Source organism: Myotis daubentonii, chromosome 14 (assembly GCF_963259705.1).
Source record: "Myotis daubentonii chromosome 14, mMyoDau2.1, whole genome shotgun sequence".
Taxonomy (NCBI): Eukaryota; Metazoa; Chordata; class Mammalia; order Chiroptera; family Vespertilionidae; genus Myotis; species Myotis daubentonii.
Window position 1 is genome coordinate 57,110,964 of NC_081853.1, and position 22,881 is coordinate 57,133,844.

Genomic DNA, 22,881 nt, shown 5'->3' on the forward strand with positions numbered 1-22,881 from the left:
GCTGCCAGCGAGACGCGGAGCCCTCATGGGACTCAGGGTCCTGGTGACGCGAGAGTGGGACAGGTTTATGCAGCTCCTGCCCTGGAGACCCAGTGAGATTTGGTCTGTTGTTCCCTCGAGGCACTTGCTGGCCTTGTGGCGTGGACAAGCTTGCTCTGGGCTCAGCCTCTTTTCTGAGACCCCGCGCCTTCCCACACCTGCGCAGTGTGGCTAGCTTCTTGCACAGCCTGCTCCAGGGCCTGAGGTTCTCCTGGATCCAGTTGGTGTCAGGTCCTTGTCTGGCCGCCAGCACACGCTTGACCTCCAAGCCTGTCTGTGCTCTCGGCTAGCTCTGCGATGGCTCCACATCTCAAATGAAGAAAAGCCACTGAGGATTCTGGTGGAGGCCACACAGGCTCTGACGTGGGGCGCAGGGTCCTGGTAACTGCATGTTTGGGGATGTGCACCCTTGAGGCTAGAAGGCACCTGCAGGCAGTTTTTATGGCCGTTGTGGTGGAGCTCCCAGCGGTCAACCGAGCTCGTGGGCCAGTGTTTGTTGTACTTGGAGGACACAGGCATGTCCCCTCTAGAGAGCTAGGGAGCAACAATGACAGTACGCACAGCAGACATCACTCGGTGAGGAGGGGAGGGGAACACAGGGAGACGGGCTGATGGGGCCCAGGTTGTGTGTGGGGAGCAGGCTTAGCGGAGTCCCCAGAGTCTTAGCAGGCTTAGTAGCAACCCCTCTGTTAGAACTAACTCAGGTCTCCATGGCTGGGGCTTTGGGCCAGGGTCACGTGGGTCCCAGCCTGATCCTTCCATCAGCTGGAGCAGAACACAGGGCAGCGCTCCTCTAGCTAAGCTCTGCTCTAGGGACTTCTGGCCGCACGCACATCTGGTGCGCTGGCACGTGTGAGACGGACTTAGCACTGTGGCCAGAGTGGCTGCCGGGACTGGACTCCCTCCTGGTACCTGGGCCTCCCTTGCCAGGACTTTGGGAAGTCCACTCTGCCTTGGCCTGTCCTCCCTATTCCTCTTGAGCTTGATTGGCCACAGGCCTGTTCAGAGCAGCAAGGGGGGTCCCTGAGGGCCCGCGCCGAGAGGGGCCATAGGGGCCACAGGGCCTGCTGGGTTCTGGGCTGATCTGGAGGCGCCAGGGGAGTGGTGGCCGTGCTTGCACAGGGCAGTTCCCATAGAGGGGGCCCCGGGCAGGTGGCCGCGAGGGCCTCTCTGAGCTGGGCACTGGGGAGGGAGAGATACAGACTAACAGCATCCAAATTTTATTTGTTTATTATTTTTATTTTTTAGAGTGTTTCTGATTCTCAAATTTTATTTATTTATTTATTTATTTATTTATTTATTTATTTTTTGTTAATCCTCACCTGAGGATATTTTTCTTTTTTTTTAAGGGAGAGTAGGAGAGAGAGGGAAAGACAGGGAGAAATATTGATGTGAGAGAAACACATCGATTGGTTGCCTCCGGCCAGGGCCATGGCCAGGGCCCGAGGAACCTGCAACCAAGATATGTGCCTTTGACTGGGATCGAACCCGGGACCCTTTGGTCCGCAGGCTGACGCTCTACCCACTGAGGCAAACCGGCTGCGGCAGGATCTGAATTTTAGCATCAAGCAGCCTTGGTTGAACAGTGAGCACAGGAATTGGTGAGGACTCTGGACAGACAGACAGGCCTGGGTGCTGGCCTGTGGCTCAGCCTCAGCCAGCTGGTGATCAGGGTCAAGAGCCAGATGCTCAGGATGGGGGCCCCTGGGGGGAGGGGGCACTGGGAAAGGGAGACAATACCTTTGTCAGCCACAGACAGATTGGGGACGCTGCAGGGCTTGCAGGCTCCGACCACTTGATGGAACAGGGCTGGCTGGAAACTTGGCAGCTGAGGGAGAGAAAAAACCATCACAACAGGTGAAAACGACCAGTCACACCCTGGGGGCAGTGCTGTGGGCCACAGGTGCCAGGGCAGGGAAATCAAAGTGGAGGCACAGCTCACGCCTGAGGTGCCGGGAACCTGGGCACCCGGGCGGGCTGTCCGGTGCGGCCTGAGCACTGCCCTGCGCAGCATCGAGGCACCACCCTCTCGTTTCTGGCTGGGCACCAGCTGCCCTGGGCATGGCCAAGGACACAGGCACCGGAGGCTATCTAACTCTGTCCGTCTGTCCTGCAGGGAGACGCACTGGCGGAAAGGATTCAGGGACCTTGGTACCCTGGGTGCTGGCCAGTTTAGCCTCCTGGGGCATGGCCAGACTTTAGGGATGAGGAGTCCAGGAGACTGGCCAGGACAGACAGCCCCACCAGCAATGGCAGCGCCAGCCCTGCCACCCGCCTACCCATGCTGCACTCTGGGTGGCTGGTCCTCAGAGTCCCTGCAGTCTCCACCCGGGAGCCCAGCAGCCTCCTGAGGTCTTACAGAGAAGGGGGGTGCGGAGGACAGCGCAGGAAGCTAGCAAGGGTGCCGTGCAAAGCCCAGGCTGGCATACTGGCGGCGGAGGGCGGCCCGCAGCTGGGCTACTACCTGTCCATTCTCCAGGACGGCTGCTGGGTCCATGGCGCTGCTCGGGCGGTCCCGGTGCGTGGGCAGCAGCAGCATCATCTCCCGGGCGTGGCGGTACTTATCTGGCAGAGAGGGAGAGCCTGTAACCAAGTGAGAACAATCACGCACAGATGACAGTCACAGACGGAGCGCCTGCAGGCGAGCGCCCTGGGGCCAGGGAGCTGGAGGTGAGCCTTGCCGTGGGTGAGGAGGAGCTCAGCAAGCACAGGAATGGAGCAGCTGGGGGTGCACGGAGGCGGGGGCACTGGGCGGTGCAGCCCCGACAGGCCCCCTCCCGAGGCCCAGGCAGGCTGTGAGGACAGCGAGTCTCTGGTGGAGAGGGGTGTGGCCTGGACGCTGGTGTTCAGGGGCCCAGCTTGTGATGGAGCTGTCACACAGACAGACACACCGGACAACACAGCGGCACATTCGTACTGGACACACCGTCTGCACGCACTCACCTTCTCCAGACACCATGGGCCCTGTTCGCAGGCAGCCTCCTCCCGCCTCTCCCCGATCCCAGGCCCAGCGCCTGGCCTCTGCCTGCCTGGCCATCCTGCTGTGGCTGGAAGCCAGGTGGCTCTCGGGTTTCTCACTCAGACCTGCACCTCCGTGGACACGGGGCCAGGGGGGGAGTCTAGAAGTTGTGGGGCTTTCCCCAGGCTCTTGGGTTAACTGGGTTCATGCTCCTCTCCTGTGAGGCCTCCATGTAACCTCCTCTGGCCCGAGGGGGTCATGAAGGCCAGGCCACGCCGAGGTGGTGTGACCCAGGCCCCATCGATGCCCCACACAGCTGGAGGCCCCGGCCTTGTGAGGCCCTGTCCTCGAGGGGACCGTCCACAGCAGCAGTGAGAGAAGCGCGGGCTTCCCCCGGGAACGGGGGTGCACACTCATGACGCCTGGAGGCCCCTGTGGTGCCGTGACCAAGGGGTGCTCCGTGCTACCACTGACTCCCCCAGCTCTGCCTCTGCTCGGGCAGCCCCTCCTCTGGTAAGAGAGTGATGGCTACTTCTTCTGAGACATTGAAACTGTTTCTAAGCTGACACAGGGCTTCACGGCGACAGAGGTGCAGTCTGGTGGACCCCGCGTGGCAGTTACTCGCGGAGGGCCCATCACAGCCCACGCTTCCCCGGCCCAGTCAGTCTGACCACCAGGAGCTGCCGACCTGCCGGAGCTGAGGCCGTGCCGTGCTAGCCAATTGGCTCCACGGTTTCCGAAGCCACAGGCACCACAGCCGAGTGGCTGGGCCCCGCGAGGAAGGCCACTGGTGTTGCCACTCCTGGAAGTGGGGGCGCGACTCCAACATGCAGGGTTCTCCAGGCACTTCCTCACCCACGACACCGGACATACCCCCCGGAGTGACCACCTCCCTGTGCGGCCGGCCTCCTGTGCGCCCTCACGGGGCGGATGCTGCGCCTGGTCAGGGGCGGGGCACGGCTTCCCCAGGCGGCCTGCACGTGGATGTAGCCAAGAACTGACTTCCTGCTCTTTCTCACCATTTCCTGCTTTGGCCAGATCTGTCTGCTGCCAGAAACGGGAGGGCTCTGACCAGCCTTTCTCTACAGAGTCTGGAATTTGACCGTGGTGACAGCATGTCTCCAGAGAGGGGACCCTCAACGGCCGCCTCCAGCACACACATGCCCCTCCTCCACGAGGCGGCGTCTCCTCCCCCACCCCGGTCCTGGGCCGGCCTCACTGATCCCAGGGCTGTTACCGTCCTGCACAGCCAACGCTGGGGCGCACTAGAGCTTCGATGCCACAGCTAATTTCATTCCACCGCAAAGACTTCTACTGAAAAGGTCAAAAAATCAAATTTCACTGCAGGTAACTACTATCAGAATGTAAAAAAGATACTGCTCTCAGAGAATGATATTTATCTGTTTGAATACGAAATCAAGCAAAATTTGGCAAAGTAACTAGCTTTTCACAGAGCCGCCTCTCCTGAGTAAGCCTTTCCCAGCAGACCACGCTGGCTGGGTTGTCGTCACTGTTGCTTCAGCGCCCGCACTGAACTGTCACGCTGCCATGATGCCTGCTTCCTCAGGACGCCTGCTGCCTTAACTCTGATCTTTACTCTTGTAACATTTCAGTGGGAAAGGACTGGGCTTCTCCTAGGCCAGTGATGGCGAACCTTTGAGCTCGGCGTGTCAGCATTTTGAAAAACCCTAACTTTGGTGCCGTGTCACATATAAAAATTTTTTGATATTTGCAACCATATTAAAACAAAGATGTATATTTTTGATACTTATTTTATATATTTAAATGCCATTTAACAAAGAAAAATCAAAAAAGTGAGTTCCGTGTCACCTCTGACACGCGTGTCATAGGTTCGCCATCACTGCCCTAGGCGGTGTCCTCCTGAGCGGAGAGGTGAGAGCTGGCTACGTGGGGGAAGCTCAGAGCGGGTCTGACGCCAGTTAGAGAGCGGTCTGGAGCTAGAGACCTGCGTCCTGAGCGCTGGGAGCACAGGTGCGCATGCTCTCAGAAGCCACAGGTGAGAGGACAGTGGGGTCACGAGGCCCTTCCCCTTCTGCAGGCGGCACCTGCCCCCCTTACCTCGGGCACTGGAGGGGGCAGAGGCAATCATCTGGGATGGTGCTGAGTGAGTGGAGCTCAGGCTGGAGGAGGAAGGGCTTGCCTGGGACGAGGACAGAACAGACACGTTGGTGACTGAGCCCTGGTACCTAGGGTTGGGAGATGCGAGCTGCAAAGGGAAAAATCAGCAGGATAGAGGTCTGAATGGCCAGAACTGTAGGACTGGCCTAGACTTGGCTTCTTCATGCCATGAGGTGCCCAGACCTGGTGACTGATGCTGTACCCTGGGCCCTGATGGAGGCCAGGCTGATGGCTGGCACAAGGGCCACCCTGGGTGGACTGTAGCGATGGTGCCTGCAGGAAGCAGGGCTCAGCCATCAGGAGTGTCAGGCAGGAGTCTGGCAGAGGGTCTGCCCCTGGGACAGGCCTGGGAGCCGCCCATGACGGTCGGAGGGAGGCAGTCCTGCCGGCTCTGGGTGTCCTGACCTCAGTGACTGGAGAACTAGGCAGGGTGTCAGCCCTGGATCAGGCCAGCCGGCAGAGAGGAGAGTCCCCACGTATGCAGCGCTGGCCCGTCCCCCTGAACAGCCCGGTACCTGCATGTGGTGGTACAGGTCCTCGGGGGCCTCGCCCATGGAGCCGTCGCCCAGCATCACCACGTTTCCCGCTTCACTAGACGCGTGTGAGGAGAGCGAGGAGGAGGAATGGCGACCTGTGCCCATCAGGTTCATGGGGCTGTGAAAAGAGCAGGACACAGGAAGCAGTCAGACCTGGAGCCGGGGAACCTTGCTGGGGGTGGGGGCTGTGGAAAGGGTGTGAAAACGTCCTCCCAGCCTCAGCCACACTGGATTGAGGGCCTGGAGCAGCCCTGAGCCCGCTGCGCTGAGGGCCTGTCCTGGGCGGACTGATAGACCCCAATGGCTCATGGCCACGCAGACTGCTGACAGCAGCAGGTTCTCAGGGGGAATGACAAGACCCACTGAGTCTGGCCCCAGGCCTGAGGTCCCCCGTGCTATGGAGGGTCATCTGAGCGGTGCCCACCCTCTGCTGGATCTGCTCCATGGTCAGGTGTCTTGCTGGCAAGGGCAAGGCCTCAAAATGCCGCTGGGAAGCATCTCTGGGCTTCCTTTCATATCGGTGGCCACAGCTTGCCAACAGCTGTCCCCTCCCAATGCGAGGAGGCCCCTCACTGCGTCACTCCTTCTCAGTGGCTGAGTGCACATCTGGGCTGCCTTGCTGCTCACACTCCCCTGGCCTGGCTCCTGAACTCAGAGCAGCCTCACCTCGACATCCCATCACTACCTGGTTCTTTTCCTAAAACCAAGTGGCGATCCTCATTCCCGTGGGATCAAGTCCAAAGGGATGACAGCACCAGGCCCTCCAGGGCACCTGGGCCCCATGCCAGGCCCCCTGCACTGCAGCCATTTGGTTCCTGCGGTGCTGACCTGGCCGGCTCGTTCACACCCCGTGAATGTGCGCGTCAGTCACTTTGCCTGGGTCTTGCTCCATCAACTCCTCACCCGAACTCTTTTCTGCCGTCAAACGTCTGTTTATCCTCCAAGGCTCACCCCCAATGACCCTCCTCCGGTTCCCACCCCAGCACGGATCCTGTCACCCAGGACGGCGATGCAGAGCGTGGTCCTTGTGGACGTGGGCCAGAGGGCATGTGCGTGAGCTCACAGGCACTATTTCGGACTTTCTTCTCTGACCTTAGATATTCAGTGACCTCTGTGGAGGGGCCACTCCCAGCCCGAAGGCCTACCTGTGCCGGTGGGTCATCTTGAGGCTCTCGGGGCTCACGGGGCTGTGGGATGCGAGGACACTGCCCCGGGGGGTGCTGCTGCCTGAGCACACAGGACTTGGTTTGTCCAAACCCGGAAACTCCTGGTGAGAGAGGAATGGCCCTTCATTAGAGAGGAAACAGCACGTATGTTATTAAGGCTGAGCGGGAGGAGCGGACGGTGGTAGAAACGTGAAAGGGAAAGAGCCCCGTCCCTGGGAGCCGAGCCAGGACTGCGAGTGCTGTGGGCAGCGGCTCCGCCTCAGCACTGAGCGAGCATGAATTCAGCGGAGGGTGCTGAGGCTCCCTCACTGCAGAGGAAGGAGAGCAGGCGCTGGGGGGGTGGGGGGGGGGGCGAGCTGAGTGTCGCTGTCAGCCATGGCGCTTCTTGCGTAGGACGGGCTGGCTTTTATAGGGTTGCTAAATGGACCAGCTGTCTGTGACCTGGGCTGTTGTCTGTGACGCAGTTTATGGGGAAACAGGACACACAATCCTGGTGTAAGTAACTGAAAACAGCGCCATCGACTTCAGTGTAATTGGATTCTCAGTTATGCAGCCGTCTCCGCAGAAAGCTTTGGTCCCAAAGCCTCCTGGTGGCAGCACACGGGCTTGTGTCCCTGTCTGTGACTCCGAGGAGACAGGACGCACACCTGCTGGCCTCCCCAGCCTTCCTGCGCGCACTGGGCCGTCTCTGAGCTTGGCGACCAGAAGAGGAATGTCTGTGCGCCACGGCCTTGCCCCCCCGACCAGCTCTGTGCCCCGTGCCTTCTCGCCACTTCTACCCAGTGGCCCTGGGTAATGAGAGCACAGTAACTGGGCCCTCCCCCTGGAGACCTGGCAGTCAGCTTGTCTGGCAGGAGGCTTCTCTAGAACACTTGGGGTCACCCCACGGTTGAACATGGGGTGAGGGATGTGAACAGGGGTTTGAGACCATGTGAACACTATTCTCAGCCAGCCAGCATTCCCTGTGAGACCCCTGGAGGGAAAACAGTCCTGGAAGACAGGCCCTGCTTCTGCTTGTGAGCAGGAGTCCTTGAGCCAAACCCTGCCGTGGAGGCCCGAGAGCCAGGCCAGAGTCAGGGAGACCTGGCCCTGAAGCAGAGCCAGGTCCTGAGCCAGCCCAGGACCTGCCTGGCCTCTCTGAGAGCAGCCAGTATGCTCAGATGTGAGCCTGGGTCACCAGACATGTTGGAGGACGAGGGGAGGAAGGCACCTGGAGGGGAAGGGTAAAGAGCGGGAAGAGAAGCCAGAGAGGGAGGGAGGGAGCGTTGGGGAAGAGGGAGGGAGAGGGGATGGAGACGGGGAGGGAGAGGGGAGAGAGGAGAGAGGGGAGAGTGGGCTGGCTTAGGCTATCCTTACAGCTTTAGGTTCTTGGATGAGAAACAGCTCCAAAGTGATCTCTACATGTACCCTGGCTCTTCTCCTCGTGTATGGAAACCTCTTTTCAGGGCACAGTACCTTGAAACAATGTTCTTTGCCCTTGAATCTGACGCCTCCTTAGGGAGGGAGGGAATGAGGGGCTCGGGCCTCCCCCCCTGGACAGAATGCCCACTCTGCGGGGAGACAGCTCCCGCTTTCCTTCCGCTCGCTCACAGGTCTGCAGGGAGGGGACCTGGTCCCACAGCAGCAGGGGCAGCGCAGGCATCAGCTCACATGGTAGAGACTGGCACGCATCATCTGGAACTGATCGATCAGCTTCTTGTGCAGAGGGCGCATTTCCGGGTGCACAAACTTCTCGTGAACTGCCAGCCCGACTCCAAGGATGTGGACCTATTAGGGGCCAGACCACGCCGCTCTGTTAGCAGGGAGCAGTCTCCTGGGCGCACAGCCTTCCCGCCTGGCCGCTGGCCCCGAGCCCTGCGAGACATACCTGCTCCTGCATGAGCTCCTTGAGCTGGGCGATCTTCTCAGCATCCCCCGGGTGCTTGGTGATGTAATCTTTATCAAAGAAGGCCTGAGAAAGGAAAGGCCACTTCAGGAAGACGCTCCCAGGAGGCACGTAGATGGGGCCTAGAGCGGTTGAGTCTGAAAGGCTGTAGGGCGGCGCCTCACAGGGACGCACCCCACACGCCTCCGTGGACTGCGTGGCCCTCCTGCAGTCACAGGTGCCTGCTGTGTCTGAGGCATGAAGGCGGCTGTCACCTAAGCCAAGACGCTCGTCCTGCCCTTCGGGGCTGGTCGCCAGGGGGAGTGTGGGGTTAGGGCAGCCGTGGGCAAACTACGGCCCGCAGGCTGGATCCAGCCCGTTTGAAATGAATAAAACTAAAAAAAAAAGAGACCGTACCCTTTTATGTAATGATGTTTACTTTGATTTCATATTAGTTCACACAAACACTTCACCCATGCTTTTGTTCCGGCCCTCCGGTCCAGTTTAAGAACCCATTGTGGCCCTCGAGTCAAAAAGTTTGCCCACCCCTGGGTTAGGGTCTTAGCCAGCCCCCAACTCACTTCTTGTGAAGGGCTAGCTTCAGGACTCCTCTTGGGGCCACTTACCATGGCTCCCTAATCAGAAGCTTCCTAATCTGGCAGAGTTCAGAAAATAAAAAGGAAGGGCCCTCCCAGTGCTGTGCCACAGCGACAGGGAGGGGAGCCGACAGCCTCGCCCCAGGACCCCTCAGCCAGGGAGGCAGAGCGGAGGGGGGACTGGGAAGCTGTCCTGGGAGGCGGGGCTGTGTGGGCGCCCCCCTCACCTCCTGGTAGCGCGCGATGCCTCCATTGACCGCAGCGTCGATGACGCCGTTCAGGCACATGCTGAGCAGGTTGACGTTGCCGTGCACCTGCTTGTGCTGGTACTGGCCGATCAGGGCCCGCAGCTCCTGGTTCTTGTTCTCCACCACCTGGATGGCATTCTCCAGGGGGCTCACCTCCACCTGGGCACACAGGACACCGTGTGGTCACAGGCCCAGCAGCGCCCCCATCACAGGCCTGGAAGCTGCTTCCCGCCTGGCTCCTGTGGACGGGACCCTGGGCCCTTTGGCGTGAGAAGGGGAAGAGCACAGGGCTGAGGTCAGAGAGCGGAGGGCACTTCCTCCCTGTGAGCAGGAGCCTGCAAGGGCGCTGCCTCGTGGCGGAGGCCTGACTGAGAGAAGGGGCGACGGCCCGCACAGGAGGGCCCGCGGGGCCTGGGCGGGCGGCGGACCACAGCTCGCCCCTTCTCCAGCCCTTAGAGGAAGTTCCCAAAGCCGGGCTGAGCAGCCCATCGCCGCATGGCTCACCAGTTCCCGCCTCTCCACCTCGAACCACCGGGAGATGCCAGGCAAGCTGTGGGTCAGGGTCAGCGTGGTGCGCTCGATCCACAGGCTCTGCGGGGCGGGCACAGGCAGGGACAGGCGTTAGGCCACCTTGGCCGCACCGCCTGCCTGAAGGGTGACGCGGGGACCAGGTCCCGGCGCGCGGAGCCTGCCCTGGTCACCGATGCTGCCCGCTTCCCAGTCTGTCACCTTGAATTCGTTCTCCTTGTCCTTGGGGCCTTTGTGGAAAGGCCTGTCGTACCGGAACTTCCGCACATTATTGACGCGGTAGAAGCTCTTGACGCGATCCGGGACCCTGTCCATCTGCAGGACATCCACGCAATCTGGAATGGGCGTCACCGCATAGATCTGCAAGTCTGCGCAGGAAGTGAAGGGGAACCCAGATCTGCCAGAGGTGAACCTGAGGGGCTGGCCCACGTCACCCCCGAAGGGAGGAGCATCACAGCCTCTGTCCCTGATGGAGGAGGTGACAGCCCTCGGTGGGTCAGACCCAGTCTGACCTGAGCCCTTCCCCGAGGCCACGTGTCTCCCGAGCACTCAGCCAGCTGAGCTGTCAATGCCAAGTGCACTCTGGTGCCCTCTAATCCAGAAGGAGAAGGGCCAGGGAAATGAGGTGCCCACAGGAGTGAGAGAGTTGCCGGGGCCTGGGCCTGCCCACTGTAAGTGAACTATTTACTGTAAAACAATCTTTTAATAAAATATTCTTTGGAGGGAGAGAACCTATGGGTGTCCACCTGCCCCTCTACCCCCCGAACAAGCTACCCACTGTCATGAGGGCTCCCAGGCAGCGGTGGAAGGGCCTTGGGGCCAGTGTTTGCCTTCAGACTCCCACACGCACTCCCATCTCCTGCCCCCCACCCCCATCCCCAAGCCCCGCCTCAGTCCCGACAGATACTCAGGAGAGTAACAGGTGCAGGCGGGAGCGCAGCAGGGCACAGACCGGGTGGTGTCCCTGTGGCAACAGTCCCGGTGGGATCCTAAGTCACCCTGTACAGGGACTGCTCCTGATCGCCTAGGAAGGCCCTTCAGAGAGCAGGGTGAGGGGGAGCAGCCAGCCGGAGGGACGGAGGTCCTTCGGAGGTCCTGAGGACTAGGCGCCCCACGGCTAAGGGCAGCCAGGGCCTCCTCTGCGAGGCACAAGTCCCGCTGACTGTGGGCCCGGTGATGAGGACATGCTCTGGTTCAGGACCTACGGGTAACCTAGCCTCCAAGGCCAACGGCATGGCAGAGGGGCTGCTGACTGTGGGCCTCCCCTCGCGGGCCCCGCCCTCCTCCCCAGCCTCGTGGAAAGATACACTGGGCATCGCACTGCAGGATGGTGTCATCGGGGTGGTTGGGGTGCTGCATGGCGACGGCCTGCGGGAACTCGCTGAGCATCCTCTGCTGGAAGGCCTCCAGCCTCTCGTAGTCGTGGCCACGGCACACGTATTCTTTATTCTGTCGCAAAGAGGAGAGCACACTCTATGCGCCGCCTGCGGCCCCGCCTCCACATGGCGCAGCGGTTACTCATCTCACAAGCCAGGCCTAGGAGCTGAGGCCAGGGCGCAGCGCTCAGTCCCTGTCCACAGGGGGCACTGGGTGGTGGCAGCGGGGAGGCACAAGCTGCTGGGGGATGGAGGGCACCCGGGAAGGGGTGCAAGGTGGGGGTGGGATTCTGAAAGCGTCCTGAAGGCCTAGCTGGGTCAGCCTGGGAGAGAGGAGCGGGGAGGGGCAGCTGTGTGGGTACAGCACCAACCAGGGCAAGTGCTGCCGGGCGGGTGGGCAGAGGCGCAGCTGGAGAAGGTGGAGGACTGGCGGGGGGGGGGCATGGGGAGACTGGGCGGCCTGGGTGTGTGCTGCTCAAGGGCCACTTTTGGCGCCGGGAGAAGCCATTGCCCAGTGGCCGGCAGGGATTCAGGAATTGTTTATTGCAGCGATGCCTTTGCCAGTGGCTCGCAGAACAAACTGATAGGATTCTAAGTACGCATTTCTGTGCTCTATCATATTCGGTTTGAGTGAGGTCTCATTTTCTCCCCTTGCTGGACTGAAGTCACGACAAGGCACCCTCAGCCCTCTGCTCTGTCTGCCCCCTGCTGGGGAGTCCCCTGAAGCCTGCGGGTCACACTCTCTGCCTGCCCAGCCGCTGCCAGACCCACTCTGACAAAGCGGCGGGAGGCAGGCAGCCCCTCCTGGCCTGTCTCGGGGGACAGACAGGAAGAGGTTCCACAGGCCAGCAGATGCCTCGCGGGCGGGGACGACCGAGGCCGGGCCATGGAGGACCTCGGCCTGTCTGGAGTGGGATCTGCACCCCCTCTTCTTTCTGTAGGAGAAGCCGGCTCAGGCAAAGCCACATGTCTGATGGCTCAGAATGGAAGGGCAGCACCAGGACGGAAATCAAGGTCACAAGAAGCCAGCTGGCTGCTCCAGTGGAACAGACCAGCGGTCAAAGGACAGAGCCACTTCCAAGTCCTTGCCTGATAAGCAGAACTGACAAGGGGTTATGAAGAACTGGCTTTTTCATACCCACTCCCAAAGGTACCACCTCACCAGGATCTGTTCACGGTCAAACGGAGAGAAAGAACTGCCCCGAGAAGGGAGGCCGGTGCCTTCCTGCCTGAGCCTCCCTGCCTGAGCCTCCCCTAGATCCTCACGTGGTGAAGGGAGGCAGGCAGATGGTCCAGAGGCACCAAGCTGACAGAGCTAACGCAATCGATGGCCTAGGTGTTCAGGGAGACCCAGCAGCAGGAAGGACACAGCGTTGACCTTGAGGCTCATTGTCAGTTTCATTCGCTCAGGCAGGCGAGAGCCCAGCACTGACATGAGACAGACCCGCTGCCACTGCCTTGCACTCTGTCCTTGCACCTGGCAGGCAAACAGCTACCTCCTCTGGAACCTCCTCCATTCGCCGCAGACGAACTGGGCAGCGGAGAGAAGGGAAGGCAGCACAGCACGTGGCCAGCCCAGCCCGATTTGTACGCATGAATCCTCATTCCTAGGGACTGCGACTCATGTGGACACAGGGACAGACTGACACCCCATTGCTGTTCTGCCATTCCTGGCCCCCTTGAAGCCACATCTGGAAACTGAGATGTCACTGCAGCAGCACCTGGTGGCTCTGGTGCAGGTTCTGTGCCAGGTCCGGCTCTCAGAATGCTCTGAGAGCCCTGAGACACTGCTGTGCCTGTGACATGAGCATGCGGGGTGGGAGTCAGGTCGAACCATGACGAGACCTCCTGTTTGCCAGGGACAGAAATGGGGGACACCAGGGCGTGATTTTGTAACCTATATCCAAAATGCTGATGCTTTGGAGTAAAATTTGGTTTATCATATACAAATTGTGGGACTGAAAAGGAGAATAAAATGACAATAAAGCACAATTTGCAAAGATGAAATGAGAAAGAAGTAAGTTATAGTGCCAGGATCATTCATTTGTCAAAGGACTTCCTAGAGAGGCAGTTGGCATCTAATTCCTGGAGAATTCCTTCCTCCTCTGCTGACCTCTGCCCCCTGCTTAGTATGATCTATGCTGACGGAGCAACAAACGGCCGCTTCTGAAACGCCTGGGCTGGAAGGCCCCAGAGTGTGGAGGAGGTCCAGCCCCCCAGAGGCCTCGGCTCACTCCCATTCTGCTACCAGAATCCTGGCTGTGGCTGGAATTGCAGCGTGTGCTGGTGCCCTGTCAGTATTAGTTCCTACAGAAATCATTTTCTTCTCACCCAGGAGATGTGCAAGCTGCCCTGCCTTCCATCTGAGACCTGGAGGGCCTGGACTCTGTGACTGGCAGACCGGCTTTTTAAAAGGAGCATGAGCACAGCTGACCTTTGACGTGATACCAAGCTCACTGCGCACTGGCTCAAGTGATTTCTCCAAGGAGACAGGATCCCAAACATATCGAGGCGTCTCTGAACCTTCCCATCTGCGTGCTGAGACGCGTGGGCACTGAACTGTAGTCAGCACTGGGACCGGGGGCAATTGGAGCTGCCTGAGGTCTCAACTGCAGCCCCGGGCCCGCCCACAGGCCCATCGAGGTCATCTGAGCAAGACAAAACCCCCCCCCCCCCCCCCCCCCCGGCAGCCTACAGCTGACTCCACCTGGAGCCTCTGGGTCTGCTGAGTAAAGGAGAAATCACAGCTGCTCAACTGGTGTCGGGACGGCTATGCTCAGTCGTCCCTCCATGTTCATGTCCCAGCCCAGCCTTCCAGGCAGCGGGGAGAATGTCTGCTTCACCTGGGCAGGGAAACAGCTGCCTAGAAAGGCTTCCCACAGCCCCGGAGCAAGGGGACTGTCCTTGGGCTGTCCCAAACCCACAGCTCTACACAGCCTACATCTTCCATGAAGACCCCTCAGAGGCCGGCCTACTGTGAGGTCAGGGCTGGACTGGGTGCTGCCGGCTGAGCAGGCACATGGAGGACGCCAGGCACTGAGAGCAGGAAGGGGGAGGCTCTGCACATGCTGATGTGACAGGCTCAGGCCCTGGTCACGTCCTGTGGGACCTGGTTCAGGAGGCGCTCACTAGCACCCAGAGCAAACAGGGTCCAGAGCAGCCGGCCGTTCGGGCAGCGAAAGCCGAGGGCCTTCGTTGGCTGGTCAGTCCTTCAGAGAAGCACTGTAGGCAACAGACTAGGGAGCCAGGTGAGAAACACACAGGCAGGACAGGCAGGTGCCCAGGAGCCTGTGAAGCAGATCTCACTGTGACCGCCTGACGGGACTCACCCGGAGGAAGAAGGGGAACTTCCGGCCGTAGAAGCCGACGCGGAAGAACTCGGGCTCCAGGCGCTGCTGCTCCATGATGCTGTCGTAGTAGCTGGCTTCCATCTTCTGTGGGTGAGAAGCTGCCTTCAGCTGGCTCCGCTGCTAGTCCGGAGCAAGTCCTCCCAGCCCACTGGACACTGTCTTTCGGTCCAGATGAGACCCATGCTCCGCCTCTCCCCGGAAGCCCCTCCTCTTCCACTGTCACCTGATTGGGGGGGTTGGGGGCAGGTGCCCTGCAGCCCCGGGACGCCGTGCTGTGTCCTTCCCAGTGGGCGGACCCAGTTCCACAGACGCAGGCTTCCTGCACGCTCAGGGGCAGACATTCACACGTGCAGCCACACCCCCCTCCCCCGGGTTTCTGGTTCTGAATGACACTGCACCTGACCCTGGCAGGTGCTGCTGACAAGGGGCTAACAGCAGTTCTCGGCACCAGTTTGCATCAGTCCAACTGCATGGCTCTTGATCTATCGTGGGACTAACGAGGCTAAGGAAGGCTCACTTGCCAGCGTCACTGGTACTGGCTCCAATTTAGGAGACTTGAAACTTTAAAAGCTGAGCTACTGTCCGTGCTGCCTAGCATTTCCACGGCCGGTAAGCTTTCATTCAGAAACACTCCCTGGACTCTGAGAAGACAGCTCTAAGGCACTCAGTGGAGCCAGCCTGCCGGGAAGCAGAGGCCTTCAAGGCCCAGTGGAGAAGCTGGTGCGAGAGGGCCATGTCTACACAGGCCCAAGTCCGGAGCGGGCCAGGAACGCAGCAGAGCTCGCCGCACTGAGCAGGGTGCAGGAGGGCGAGCTGCAACTGCGGACCTCCCTGGTCATGAACTCAGCAGCTGCCAGGACTCCGACCCCAGCACTGGCAGCCAGGAATACCTCCTGGTGGCCTTCCAAGTCCATGGGCATTTCACCTAAGTTTTGGATATTCTGCTGTAAAGAAGGGAGAAGGAGGCCTTGGCCTCACCGAAAGGGACCACAAGCCACAGCAGGGGACCACCGCACAGCGTTTTCAGATGACGCGACCCTGAGCAAATCATTTCAGGAAGAGCTTCTCCGTGAGGTCGGGCTGCCACCTCCTCCTGGAAGCCGTTCCACTGGTGTATGCTGCTCACCCCTGAGCACCAGAGTGACAATCACTGACCAAGTGCATGTTGGTTCCCCAGCCAAATGGCAAGGGGCTCAAAGGCCGAAACCTGGCCTCTGCTCCTCCCTAACGCCCAATAGCACTAAGGCGAAGGGCTGGGCCTGCAGTGAACGCTCTCAGAACCCGCGGCCAGGAGAGCCGGGGCTGGGGGCGGGGGGGGGGGGGCAGGGGCAAAGCTCACCCGGATCCAGCTGAGGCTCTGATAGTCGTAGAGGCTCTCGTACTGACACGCCAGCTCCCGGCACAGAGGGATGCCAAACTCCCAGCTCTGCATCAGGAACAGAAACAAGGCTTCAGCGCCTCAGGCGCCTCGGAAGGCCCAAGCCCACTTCACCCACAGCGGAGGGTACAGCCACGGCCTCCTGCACCTCCTGCCACACAGACCATCTGCGCAAACCCATCTGCAGCGCCCAGCGCAGAGCACTCAGGCTCTGCAGCGCGGCTTTCCGGCTTCCACGCTAGTGCCTCCTGCTCCCAGAGGCCGTTCCCTGGCTGCTTGGAGGGGCAGGCACCTCCCCTGTTTCCTTACCTGAAGCTGAAGTTGTAAAACACTAGTTACATTTGCTGTTGTGTGAGTCTCAGTTAGAGGATGGACTGCAAGAGGCCTGGGACCTTGTCTATTTATTTTATCCTCAGAGCCTAGAACAGAACTAGGCATGCGCAGGTACTCAATAAAGATTTACTTAATGAGTTAATAAAGGAAACAGTGACTTTTAAAGTAAGATTATGTAGGCTCGGAAACAAGTATGGAAACCAAACCTGACTGGAATCAAACCCGGGACCCTTAGTCCGCAGGCCAACGCTCTGTCCACTGAGCTAAACCAAACAGGGTGAAAGATTCAAATCTAAAGTGGCTTCAGGTCGTCCTTGCCTAGCCAGGCCCCAGCTGCTTCTGTGGCAGCTCCTGTTATGGTGACAAGCCCATTGAACAGGCCTGAGGAGGGCTATAATGGCCTTCATTGTAGAGCAATATTGTCTATTTCTTCTTTTCATTAACAATTTTAAAAAATATATTTTTATTGATTTGAGAGGAAGGGAGATAGAAACATAAATGATGAGAGAATCATTGGTTGCCTGCCTCCCGCCCACCCTACACTGGGGATCGAGCCTACACCGGGCCTGTGCCCTGACCGGGAATTGAACCATGACCTGCTGGTTCATAGGTTGACACTCAACCACTGAGCCACGCCAGCTGGGCCCTTTCTTTTTTTAAAACACTGCTTTTTCTCTTGGTTAAACTGGGAATCACTGGTCATTTCAGCCAGATTCTTCTCCTCAACATCTAAATACGATTTAAATTCTTTATATTATAGGAAATGTTAAACATATGGAAAAACAGAACAGAAGAATGAAAGGCTAGGTACACATCACCCAGCTTCAACTATGATCAATTCATGGCCTGTCTTGTACCATTCATGCCCCACCCACTGACTCCTCCCTATAGTTTCTGAAGCAAATCTCACATAATTTCACCCATAAATATTTCAGTATGAGTAATAAGGACTATGTTTTTTAAAAACACTATTTGAAAAGCCATCAGGAAGAAGGATAATAATATCTCATTTGGGTCTATGTTTCTCAAAAAGAGCCTATTATTTCTATCCTTCGAAGTGATTAATGCCTAATGGATCAAAAACTGCAGGTCCAATTAAAAAGACTGGAAAAAAGAAAGAGAATTTTATTTTATTTATTTTTTAAAAATATATTTTTTATTAATTTCAGAGAGGAAGGAAGAGGGAGAGAGAGATAGAAACATCAGTGATGAGAGAGAATCATTGATTAGCTGCCTCCTGCACGCTCCCCACTGGGGATGGAGCCTGCAACCTGGGCATGTGCCTTGAGTCCCCAGGTCGACCTCTCTCCACTGAGCCACACCGGCCGGGGCAAGAAAGAGAATTTTAAATAGACCCCGACTCCCTGCCCCAATACAACGCCTCTGGCCTCAGGGAGCTAGAAGACCTTTGCACCCCCATAGCCCAGCCTTCGGGGGGGCACACTCCTGGCCCCAAGTGCTGCTCAGGCAGCTTTCAGCCAAGGGCCCACACCAGGGCGGCTGAGCGGCTGAGCCGTGGCGGACTGTTCACTGAGGGGAGGAGGCCCATGCGGGCTGAAGGGCTCTGCCTGCACCAGCGGCTCCGGCAGCGCAGGTCTCCCCCGTCCTGGGCTCAGTGCTCCTCTGCCCCGAAGTGCAGCCTGCTGCTCTAAGCCCTCCCCACCCGTTACCCGCGGACCAAGAGCTTCAATACTCTGCCGGCCGTCAGGGGCTGTGCTGGAAAACTGGTGGGCCTGGGCTTTTTTTAAAATCCTCACCCAAGGATGTTTTTTAAATGATTTTTAGAGAGACACATAACCAATAAATGTTTTCTGATTTATGGGCAAAAGCCATTCAGGTTTAAATCTTTCTTTTTTTATGATGAAAAATTCATTTAAAATTTCCACTTAAGCCAGGGGCTCAGCCACTCTAGCTCCCTGAGGGTGCCATTCAGTCTCTAGGACATGCTCGAAGCGGAGTAGGGAAGCACCCCTCGACAAGCAAGCGCTCCGGCCTCCCCAGTGTCGGCCACAAGCAGGGGGGTGGGGGGTAGAGGGTCCGCCAGGAGCTCTCCCAGAGACAGGGCTGGAGGGCGGGAATCCCCAGGGAAGCCGGAGCCAGTGCTGATGGACGATGCCTGCCAATCCACAGCACCCAGCCTGACGGGGCATAACCCCAAGGAAAAGGGGGCTGCGCTGTGGGAGAGAAATCCAGACAAGAGCAGGCACCTAAGAGGCTCAGACCCATTCCTTTCACAGCCCATGTCACGGCGGATTAGAAGCCACAGGTCGCAAACGGAAGTGGGGGCCCAGGAGCCCTGCTGTAGGAGCGTCAGCATCGATGGATGGAAAGCCGGTGTGTGGAGTTGTCTTATTCCCCAAACTGATTTTTCACCCCCTCAGCCCCCACCCAAGAGAAAACCACGCCACCTGCAAATGTGGTGCACATCCCGGCATCTACCCACTCCCCTCCCGGACCCACCCCCTCCCCCCGGCCCCACCACCGCTCAAGGGTCCCGAGGCAGCCAGCGGGCCCACCTTGCCCTTGCTGAAGTAGTGGATGATCTTCCGGCACAGCCCCTCCTTCCGCTGCCACTCGCTCTGCGGCGGGTAGTGGAGGAACTCCCGCAGCGGCCGCTCCTCCCACTGCAGCAGCTCGCAGTACAGGAGCAGAGTGAACGCAGCCTCTGTGGGGCGGGCAACGTGGAGGTCAAGGCCCGTGCAGCCCAGGTCAGGGGCCCTGGGTACCAAAGGGGAGACACAGGAGCTGCCCAGCCGACGACCTTTGACCGCAGCACGAAGGGGCCGAGGCCCTGGGAGACGCCTCCCCCCACGGCCTGGCTCCAGGAGACGGCTGGCCCAGCGACCGGGAGCCGGTGCACAGGCACCTCGCTCTGGAGAACGGACATGTGAGAGCCCGGGGGGCTTTCTTCCTGTTTTGCTCAGGTGACTAGAGCTTCCCGTCCAAGCTCATCGGTACTGGCTCTTAGGAGTGAGCACTGATCAGGCTTCTCTCTGCCCTCCCTGAGCGGCCTCGATGCCTCCATCTTCACTTTCTGGTCTCTGCATGGCCCTGGGAAGGACCCTTCTCCTATTCCTCCTGTTTCTAGAAGGACCAGCGCGAGCAGGTGCGAGTGGTGATAAATGTGTGATGGCCGCAGAGGAACCGAGCGTTGACCTGGACCCAGGGCAGAGCCCCAGCGACACCTCGCCCTCATGTGGGCCAGGGGGAGAGGTGATGTAAACAGCGCTACAGACCCTGCTCCCTAAATTCCACGGGGTGAGCCACAGGGAATCACAGCTGCTGCTTGGGGTCCTCTCTACACCATCTGCTCTTTCCAGCTCTACTTGCTCATTTTCAGTGGCTTCTCTCTTACTGGAAAGTGAGTGAGTTCTAGCTTCAGCCTGGCCTTCGAGGTCCCACTCAGGCCTGTTCCTCATGACTAAGAACCTCAGTTCGAATTATGTTGTGGCCCACTCCCGTTTTGGCCAGGCCCACTCGCCTGCAGGCTCCTCCTCACCCTGGCCGCTCTGCCTGTCCTCCGGCCACGGGACCCTCCTGCCCAGGGAGGCACAGGCCTCCTCCCGGATGGGGAACCTTCTCTCCGGGACCAGCCCCTGGGCACTCACGTCCTGCCTCTGAACCTTAGGAAACAACACATTCTCCTCGGGTGTCATTCCTGAGGCCACTAGTGACGCGTGGAAACGGTCGGCCAACCCTTCGCTGCCCTCCTGGAGGGGTGCTGGGGTCACGGGGGGAAGTGGATGCAGAGAAGGGGAGTCAGTCCTGCCATCACTTAATTCTGGCCAGGCCGTGTAGTCAGAAAAGGTGGCTTCTGTGCCCAACACTCTAACATTGAGAGATAGGGAAAAGGATTGTTTCAGTAAGTCCATCTAATTTCATCGATGTTTGTGGATGAGAGCTTGGATTTCCTGTCTAGCACACGCATGTAAGCCCTGTGGCCCAAGGGCTGAGAGGGAGCGGCTGGTCACAGTGAAGCAGGTGGCTGTGGGGGGAACTATGGCACAAGGTGACGGGCGGCCTCCTGACTCAGACCAGGGCTCAGTGAACAGTGTGACAGGCAGTCAAATGCTTTTAAACGTGTTCTGTGAGGAAAGGCCTCTGTCGTGGGTTAAATGCAGGAGCAGCGGAAGGGCTGCCAGAAAGCCCTCTGCACGTCCCCTGGGAGCTCCATGGGCGAGGCCGTGCTCCTGTGTCATGGCCGCACCCGATTCCCCTGTGCAGGTGCTTAGAAAGGCCTGCGCGAGGGGCAGGGCTCAGGACGCTCGAACCTGGAGCAGCAGAACCCGGAAGTCACCCAGGAGGCCTGGGGGCCGGGGGGGTGGGGGGTAGGAGGCATGGAGACTGGAGCAGGCAGAGCACATGGCAGCAGGCACAGGTGGGAGTGCTGCCTGCTTTCTCCGCCACGTTACCAAGGAGTCGAGGGGAAGGAGTGAGGTGAGGGGCAGCAAGGCCCCGGCACGCTGCCAAGGTCTGGCAGACACCAGCCAGCGCCATCTCTGCCAGCTGTGCTTACCTGTCCAGTCGGTCCTCACCGGGAGGCACGGCTCTCTCTCTCTCTCGCACTCACCTGTGTAGTTCTCCGCCTGCAAATGCATGTCACAAAGCTTATGGATGTAGCGAATATACATCTCTTCTTTGTTAATCTCCGACTTGTAGAAGTTCTGTAGGAGAGAAGGGAGCACACACACAGGTGGGCGGCCATCCCTGAGCTCCAGGCGGCTGGCCCCAGCCCCGGTGGCTGGGCAGCAGTGGGGGCAGCTGGGGAGCACCAACTGGAAAAGGACAGGACCCACCGGAGGGCACACCGGCAGGTCTCTGGGAGCCTCGCGCAGTGAGGAAGGGGAGGAGTGCCAGTGCAGGCTGGGATCCGGGCAGGCTGGGAGCTAGGGGAGGTCAGGGCGGGGGGACCCGCCAAGAGGCCAGGCTGGAGCTCTGTCCAAGGAGCAGCTCATTTCATTCCTTTCCCAGTGGGAACAGGACTGAGGAGATGCGCGCTCCAAGAGGCCCGTAACGGGATTCCTGACGACCTCGCGGCTGGCAGCCATGTGCTGGAGGAGAGGGGCATGTCCGCTCACCATCAGGTTCACCGTGCAGCCGACCTTCTTGTTCTCCGTCTCCTCCCCTTTCATGCAGTCCCTGCAAGGAGAGCGCAGGGGAGGGCCCAGGCGTGAGGCGGGGCCGCGGGGACAACACGCCCAGCTGGAGTCCCACGCATGGAGGCATCGCGGGGACCCACCCGACTGGGATGCTCTCCAACTGGAACTGCTTTCCTGATGCTCCCCCGGAAGATGGGCAGGGAAGACTCTCCTAAAAGAGGCCTTGCAGCCTCTGGCTATGGCTGTGTGGTGGCTGCCTGTGCCTCCCCCAGTGGCTGGGCAGCCCCGTGTGCCGGCAGGGGGCCGGGAAAGGAAGGCTCCCCGGCTTCCAGCTGCCTCCTCCAGGTGGAGGTTCTGCTAGAGCCCACGGGCCTGGCAACGCTGGCTCTGTCCTGTCTTCCAGGGACCAAGAGAGCCCTTCTAGGGCTTTGCTTCCTAACCTGGGAAACACGGTGGCTACCGATGAGCATTTCTCTATCCAACACGGAATGTCTGGGATTCATGCAGAAGTTGAAGAGCTGCTTCTCTGAGTACCTACGGTTCGTGCCAGTACAGAGTTCTCGCACTAGAGCTTCAAGGCATTCAGGAGCACTACCGATTGCTTATTTGTAAAGATATACGTATACTGAGCTTGAAACAGCTATTCTCTTAGTAAGTTCTTGTTGAACTGAACCGCACGGGGGTGGGAGCCTTCCTCGTCCTGCAGGACCTTACAGTACGTCCATCCAATCAGTCTGTGCGCAGCACCTGCCAGGGAGGCAAGGCCCAGGCTGCTGTCCTCCAGGAGCGGGCTCTTTTGCTGGATGAGTTAGAAAGGTGACAGAGGTCATCATCCAGGTGACATGCTCCAAAAGAGGTGTGCAGAGACAGCCGGCTAAGCTCCTGGGGAGGCCTTCTCGCTGGGGGTGCGAACAAGGAGCCACACTGGGAGGCTGGGCTGCAGGGCGTGGGGAGTGGGGACTGGCAGGGGGTGGGGCTGGAGCCGTGGGCGAAGACCAGTTTATGAAGAGCCTCTGACGTCCTGGGAAAGAGTCTGAACTTTGTGTTGCAGGTACTACCACTGAGACAGGGATGGGGGAGAACAAGGCAGGCAGGGCAAGCGCAAGCAGCTAGAAGCAGGCCCGGAGCCCGAGAAAGCAGCGTCTGCTCTTTCCGCAGCCACAGTGGAGAGGGCCGGCGCTAGTGAGTGCTGTCGTGAGGAAGAGGCCAAGAGTTCTGTCTCCCTTCCTCCCCGGTGGCGGCAGGTGCAGCAAAGAGTAGCTATCCTGGC

The 22,881-nt window shown here is 59.3% G+C and overlaps 1 protein-coding gene across 8 annotated transcripts in view; it reads right to left on the minus strand.

The window, feature by feature from the left end:
• Window positions 1-22,881, minus strand: part of DOCK3 (dedicator of cytokinesis 3) — a 176,141-nt gene that overhangs the window by 5,901 nt on the left and 147,359 nt on the right. For 5 of the 8 annotated variants that reach the window (XM_059664627.1, XM_059664630.1, XM_059664625.1 and 2 more), the window contains 16 exons: window positions 21,591-21,651; window positions 21,083-21,176; window positions 19,029-19,177; window positions 16,141-16,227; window positions 14,781-14,885; window positions 11,383-11,524; window positions 10,277-10,443; window positions 10,052-10,138; window positions 9,527-9,706; window positions 8,707-8,790; window positions 8,490-8,606; window positions 6,819-6,940; window positions 5,653-5,791; window positions 5,078-5,225; window positions 2,504-2,622; window positions 1,780-1,867 (listed from right to left, as the gene is read on the minus strand). In XM_059664627.1, the coding sequence (XP_059520610.1) occupies window positions 1,780-1,867; window positions 2,504-2,622; window positions 5,078-5,225; window positions 5,653-5,791; window positions 6,819-6,940; window positions 8,490-8,606; window positions 8,707-8,790; window positions 9,527-9,706; window positions 10,052-10,138; window positions 10,277-10,443; window positions 11,383-11,524; window positions 14,781-14,885; window positions 16,141-16,227; window positions 19,029-19,177; window positions 21,083-21,176; window positions 21,591-21,651 (1,889 nt within the window). The remainder of the gene's footprint in view (window positions 1-1,779; window positions 1,868-2,503; window positions 2,623-5,077; window positions 5,226-5,652; window positions 5,792-6,818; window positions 6,941-8,489; window positions 8,607-8,706; window positions 8,791-9,526; window positions 9,707-10,051; window positions 10,139-10,276; window positions 10,444-11,382; window positions 11,525-14,780; window positions 14,886-16,140; window positions 16,228-19,028; window positions 19,178-21,082; window positions 21,177-21,590; window positions 21,652-22,881) is intronic. The other 3 variants (XM_059664629.1, XM_059664628.1, XM_059664626.1) reach the window with 3 other exon arrangements.